Genomic DNA, 6,014 nt, shown 5'->3' with positions numbered 1-6,014 from the left:
GGAGAATCCACCCAGCGTTCATCTTTGTCTCTCGCTGAGTGGGCGTGGCCCGAGTTCGGTTCAGAGTTGTGCAGGTGGCTGAGGGAGCGTGCGTTTGTGTCCCCGTGTGCTCACGCGTACGCTTATGCGTGTGTTGACCATGCTCTTTGTTCTATGCATGTTTGTGTCTTTGTGTGCCTGTGTGCGTGTACATGTGTGTGCTTTTGAAAAATAACTTTTATTAAAAAATGGAGGAGACAATGCTGTCCCTTTACAGTAAAAAAAAAAAAAAAATGTATCTTGCATTTTGTCCTTTTTAATGTGATGAATGGCCACAGGGCCAGGGGCTGTTCAGTGGATATTAAGATTTCACCGCAAGTTTTTTTCCTGTCTATTTCAGGAATATTAGTAAAATCTAGGAAATGGTATTCCTTGGATTAGGTGGGGTAGCCATATATTGATTTTCCAAAAAAAAGTACCGGAGTGGGCGGGTGTTATCAATTGGATCCCGGCTATGTCTGTGTGTGGAGTTTGCATGTTCTCTGTGCCTGTGTGGGTTTCATCCCACAATTCAAAAACATGCAGGTTAGGCTACTTGGGTGATGTTGACAGGGCAAAACTAGTGCCCTGTATAAGTGCAGGTTAAATAAATGTCCAGGAAAAAGGACTGCTGCAATTAGGTAGGATTTCAGATCTGCTCAGAGAACACAATGTAATTTTTCAATACATTATTACTGGGTTCACGCCAAAAAATAACTTTATTGATTTAAGTTACACACCATGATAAAACAAGCACAAATATATCACAAAAAAAACTTGGTTCATGCCAATTAGCTGGTGGGCAATTAAAAGGTAGAGATTTTAGGTTTCCAGTCAGGAAATGGGAAAGAAATCCATAAAATATACAGTAGACATTTGTCCAATACATGTATTTACTTAAAACGTTAGTCAAACAGAACAGCACTTTTCCCCCCCCTTTGATTCCATGCTGGGAACAGAAACTATTCATATTTTACTGAATAAGAAGCATTCCCAGTACAGCCATTTTAACATCTTGTTAAAGAAAAAATTTAATGACATACAGCTCACATTAAAATGGATCACCACATTTTATGGAAAAGAAATTTCACAAATCAAATGGTTTTAAAAAGGGACGGTAAAAAGGTGGAAGACCATTGGAGCCAACACAGGTGCACCAAACATACACCATCCGATTCAGGATTGAATGACGCTGTACTGAATTAGTCCAATCATTTCTCAGATCTCACATTTTTGATCAGGCCATTTACAGCTACACACCGCATGCATCTGCGGTGAAAACTGTGACCAGTAATAGACAACATCGAACAACGTTGTAGTGTAAAACAGAAGTACATTCAGCCAGCACACACATCAGCCCTCCAGAACAAGACTTGCTCCCCTGTGGTTCTGCTTACATCTCTTTAAATGGGGCAAGCCTGACCAAAAGGCACTCTCAAAACGTCCGACTAAAACTGCTCAAAGTGACATTGGGATGACAGCAGAAATGTGCGCATGTCCATAAGGGAACTAATTAGATTTACTGCTCAAACAGTAACATACTGTACAATTCCACAAAGATGCTAAAAACCTTTGACTTCACAGCAATTGTCAAGCATAAATTCCAAGAGACAGCTGGTTTGTTTATAAAACAATAATAAAAAAGCAGCAACCGTAAAACATAATTTAAAAAGTCCACAGCTTTCTTCCGAAGGAGTAGGAATACGGTAGAAATTTGCATTGGGGGATGGGGTGGGGGGGGCTCCTCCTCCATCGTCATGGTGCACCCGTTTACATCCCAGTCTTGGCCTGGTTGTTGTTGGTGACCTGCTTTTTGTGTGCCAGGAAGGGGTACATGCACTTGTCTGCACCAATGAAGCGGTACATGCACACAACGGCATCGAACGGCAAAATCCTGAAAGAGACGAGACACCAAGGTCACCTGGCTATAGGTCACAACAAATCCACAACAGCTTGGGTCTCCAAGCCAGAAGTAAAGGGAGATTAGCATCCCTCGACCGGGATGGTTTAGTTAAGCTTATGATAAAGGCAGCGTAAAAAGCAGGCCAGAGACAGTGCATGAACGAAAGGAAATCAGAACGAGAACATACGTCTTCATGAAGGTCACCATGTACATGAGGCGTGGGGTGCAAATCATGGGTTGGTCGGTCAGGATGGCCCTCATAGCTTGGTTCACACAGTACTCAGGCTTCAGAGGAGGCAGGAATGATGCCATCTCCTTCCTGCGGGGGGCGCCAAACAAGGGTTACATTCTGGAAACAGATGACTGCAAGTACTGACAGACATCTCATCTTAGCCTGATGGAGAATCTCACAGCTGAGAGCCTTCAGGAACGTGACCACAGGTAAATGGACTGCATTTATATAGCGCTTATCAAGCGCTTTCAATATGCCTCCTTTGCCAAGATTAGGTTAGGTGTCTGCAAGGATTGAGGCCGGGGTTTTGACCGACCCTCGACTGCCAGCATCGCTTACCTCCTGGTATCGCCCCTCTGTCACACCTCAGCTTCCATGCAAGGTGTCGCAGTGAGGCCTACCTGATCCTGCAGCCCTGGAACATGCCGGTGTCCACCAGAAAGGGGCACACCAGCGTCATTTTGATCCCGTCTTTCTCCGCGGCCTTCAGCTCGTGGCTCAGCGACTCGTGGAAGCCGATGGCCCCGAACTTGCTGGCGCAGTAATCCTGTGAAAGGAGAACATACACATTCTCAGAGCCCGTGCAGAAGACAATCCTCTGCTACCCAAGACACACCCCTGCGGAGTTACAGGACAGTAGCCAAACAGAAGCATTCACACGTCGCTCAGTTCTGTTGGATGCCATCAACATAACACAAATGGTGGAGCTCTCACTTCTACCCCACCCACCAAAGTAAGGTGAAATCATGGCACCCCATTACCCCTCTTCCAATAGAAAATGTGCAGAAATGTAGAATAATCCACATACCAATAGGACAGAGGAAGAGCATTGAATATGGAATGATACATAGAAGAGGAGAGTGGATGTGTGGAATATGGAATGCAGCTGTAGTTCTGGAGCACCCACCTCCACCCCTGCTGTGCTGAAGAGGCCCAGGGAGCTGGCCACTGTCACTATGTGCCCGTGGTTCATCTCCAGCATCTTGGGCAGGAAGGCCTTGGTGGTCTGAAAGAGAGAGGCAGAGTTTTTCAAGGGGAATGGCCCACACCGAATTACAGAGACCAGGAGTCAATTACGGCTGAATGGAGTTCTCATACAAATATCAGGGTCCAAGTTGAACTATGCAGTTGTTCCTTGCACTTGGAACGGTACTTCTCTCTAGGGTTTTCGACACACTTGTTCCTGGTTATGGTTATACACTTTGTTGTACGTCGCTCTGGATAAGAGCGTCTGCCAAACGCCTGTAATGTAATGTAAATACCCATATGTAAAAAAAATATACTATTTTTCTCCCATATTGCCATGTAGCACTTCATTAAAATGTTGAATTCATGGAGAGAAAGTAAAATGCCCTACAAAAAAAAAAAAAAAAAAAAAAAACCCTGCAAGTTTATGGCTTCACAATATGGCTAAGACTCATACACCTGAGACTAGCCAGAGAGCAGAATTATTTATACTTAGCCATACTTGGACCCTGAAGAACAAGCCAGGATTGAAAAAGAAAAAATCATTACTGTACTGGCAAAAAAAAAAAAAAAAAAAGCAGGATTCTGGTCAGCCCTAATAGAACCTTCCAGAAATGCCAATACCCCTTATCACTCAGCTGGCACAGAAGAGGCCCCCCTGACCTTTCATGCACAAAGTCTGTTGACACTGGGCATATCGCCATGGCAACCTGGTAATAAGGCCATTGCTCTTTATTGGAAATGGGGACAAATCAGGGCACAAGCATCTCAGCAATGCGCCTCACAGCCACACAGTCACCTCAAATTACAGCAATAGTGCCCCAGTGCCACCCCCAGAAAACATACGCGATAGAAATAGGCATACTTAAGATGTGTCAAGACAAACCTTAGTTAATCTACTTTTACTTTAGGTAAACACATTAACAAAAAGTTTTCTGTTAATCATGCATTGTGAAAGTGGTCTGTCAATGAATGCCAGTATAGATTAAGTCTTGAATGACTGAAGACCCACTCATTTGCTCGCTCTGCCACAGACCGACTGGCTGAGTGGCGCTTGGCTTACCCAGAAGTGTGCGTGGCAGTTGACCATCATGGTCCTCTCTATCAGCTCGTCGGGACACTCCAGGAGGTGGCGGCCGGACACCACGCCGGCGTTGTTGATCAGCAGGTCGATGTGGCCCACCTCCCGCTGGACCTTCTCAGCCGTGGAGTACACGCTTTCCCGCTTCCCCACGTCGCACACGTAGGTGTACACCTGGGGCTCAAACGCCGGCACCTGCTGCGTGCCACCGCCACACCCTGCAGCCAAGCAGCCGGTCGGTCAGGCACAGATCACAGCTTCGCCAAACGCCACACAGGACTATTTAAGCATCCCTAATCATCAGCGCAAATGCGCACTCTGCCACCATCATACATTTGCAATAGATAAACTCTTGGCTTGAAACATTCAGTGAAGTAGGGCATCTGAACAACATATCAGATCCTAAGAACACAGGGATGAGATCCTAACAGTGTATGGATCATCTGATACAACAAGATAACTGTACCGACCACGCAGAAGACTAAAAAGAATTGGATCCGAGCAGTAGGACACCCCAAGAACAGACCAACGAAACAACTCATGCAGACCACGGTTCTTGTAGCATACCAAGTGTACTCAACGCATTGCGCTGGTAGGAACTTCTATCACAAGTTTTTCATTCGGTGGATAGACATTCAAATATTCAGGAGACAAACACTGATGTTCTGTGCTGAGTGATTAACGCAATGCCCACACACCTAGGGTCTTGCCTGAGATTAACTACTCTGTAGTGCTTACCGTCTTTGGGCACGGTGGTGGTCATCTCCCGTTGGATCTGTCGCACCATCTCAGCGGTCTCCTCGTTGCTTTGTTTGTTGATGTCCCAGAGAACAAGCACAGCCCTTCGCCGCGCAAACTCCTTGGCAAACAACCGCCCAAGTCCACTGCCAGCCCCAGTGATCACACACACCTGACCCGCAACACTCTTCTCTTTAGGTCGTACTAGCCATTTAAACCCGGCCAGAACAAACGCCCACAGCACTTTCAAAGTCACCAACAAAAACTCGGTAATGATATACATTTCTAATGCCCGGGTAATGAAATTCAAAGTTAGAATTACAAATTAGGTAACCAACTAACTAGCTAGTTGGTTAGTTTAAAAAATAAAGTCCAGTTATTTTGGGTAATCGACGTTACCCAACTAACTTAGATAGCACTTCCTTGCCAGCTACCGATCGCTAGAAAGTTTGAAAAACTGTGAGACTACAAAAAAGTTACAAAAGGATTAATTAACGTTTACCTACCATACCCCAGCTGGTATAAGGTTAAACAGCACTACCCAGCGATGGTAGTGTACACTTTGTAAGTTAACGTTAACTTCACCGTTAGCAAATAATTTATTTGGGACCAGTCAACGCCCGTCTACGATTAGTAGTTTAAAACAAAACTAGCTAGAGAGTATCAATGGATGTGAGAACAACAGAAAGACTGAGAAGTGCAGGACCTAATGACAGGAAAACTCCGAAAATGTATTTCGTAATAATATCGCCCCGAATATTTCAGTCCAGGTAAAAACACTAACATCTGCCAGCACAGTTGGTGTTCACTCTTTTTAAAGCCAGGTACTTTCGAAGGACCCCTCATTCTAGGTGACGACGTTTCCGCCTGAACATAATGAGAAATTCGTCCTAACTTAAGAATGAATTTAAATTATTTTGGGTTCATCAAGCTCAATACAAGTTAAAATCAAAAATTAAATTAAACTCCATCGTTTAATTATCAATAGAGAAATTTGTGTTAAAATAAAGTTCCATTAATTTTCAAAAAAGAAAAAAAATCTTTAAAAATTAGCAATTGCTATTTTTAATACAGTT

The 6,014-nt window shown here is 44.3% G+C and overlaps 1 protein-coding gene across 1 annotated transcript; it reads right to left on the bottom strand.

The window, feature by feature from the left end:
* Nucleotides 1-718: 718 nt before the first annotated feature.
* Nucleotides 719-5,771, bottom strand: rdh10b (retinol dehydrogenase 10b). The gene is made up of 6 exons (XM_064346445.1): nt 4,939-5,771; nt 4,183-4,418; nt 3,061-3,159; nt 2,555-2,700; nt 2,109-2,240; nt 719-1,912 (listed from the first exon to the last, which is right to left on the bottom strand). The coding sequence occupies exons 1-6, from the start codon at nt 5,219-5,221 to the stop codon at nt 1,789-1,791; spliced, it is 1,020 nt and encodes a 339-aa protein (XP_064202515.1). The 5' UTR covers nt 5,222-5,771; the 3' UTR covers nt 719-1,788.
* Between the last annotated feature and the right edge of the window lie 243 nt (nt 5,772-6,014).

Source organism: Anguilla rostrata, chromosome 8 (genome assembly GCF_018555375.3).
Source record: "Anguilla rostrata isolate EN2019 chromosome 8, ASM1855537v3, whole genome shotgun sequence".
Classification (NCBI taxonomy): domain Eukaryota; kingdom Metazoa; phylum Chordata; class Actinopteri; order Anguilliformes; family Anguillidae; genus Anguilla; species Anguilla rostrata.
Note: the sequence above shows the minus strand (reverse complement) of the source record. Positions and strands in the feature narration are given on the sequence as shown.

What these genes read in the sequence shown, in the direction of transcription:
- rdh10b (XM_064346445.1), bottom strand. Translation starts at nt 5,221, where the DNA reads ATGTATATCATTACCGAGTTTTTGTTGGTGACTTTGAAAGTGCTGTGG. An exon ending in CACCACCGTGCCCAAAGACG is followed by an intron (nt 4,419 to 4,938) that starts GTAAGCACTACA and finishes GCTTGGCTGCAG; the next exon opens with GGTGTGGCGGTGGCACGCAG. An exon ending in ACTGCCACGCACACTTCTGG is followed by an intron (nt 3,160 to 4,182) that starts GTAAGCCAAGCG and finishes TCTCTCTTTCAG; the next exon opens with ACCACCAAGGCCTTCCTGCC.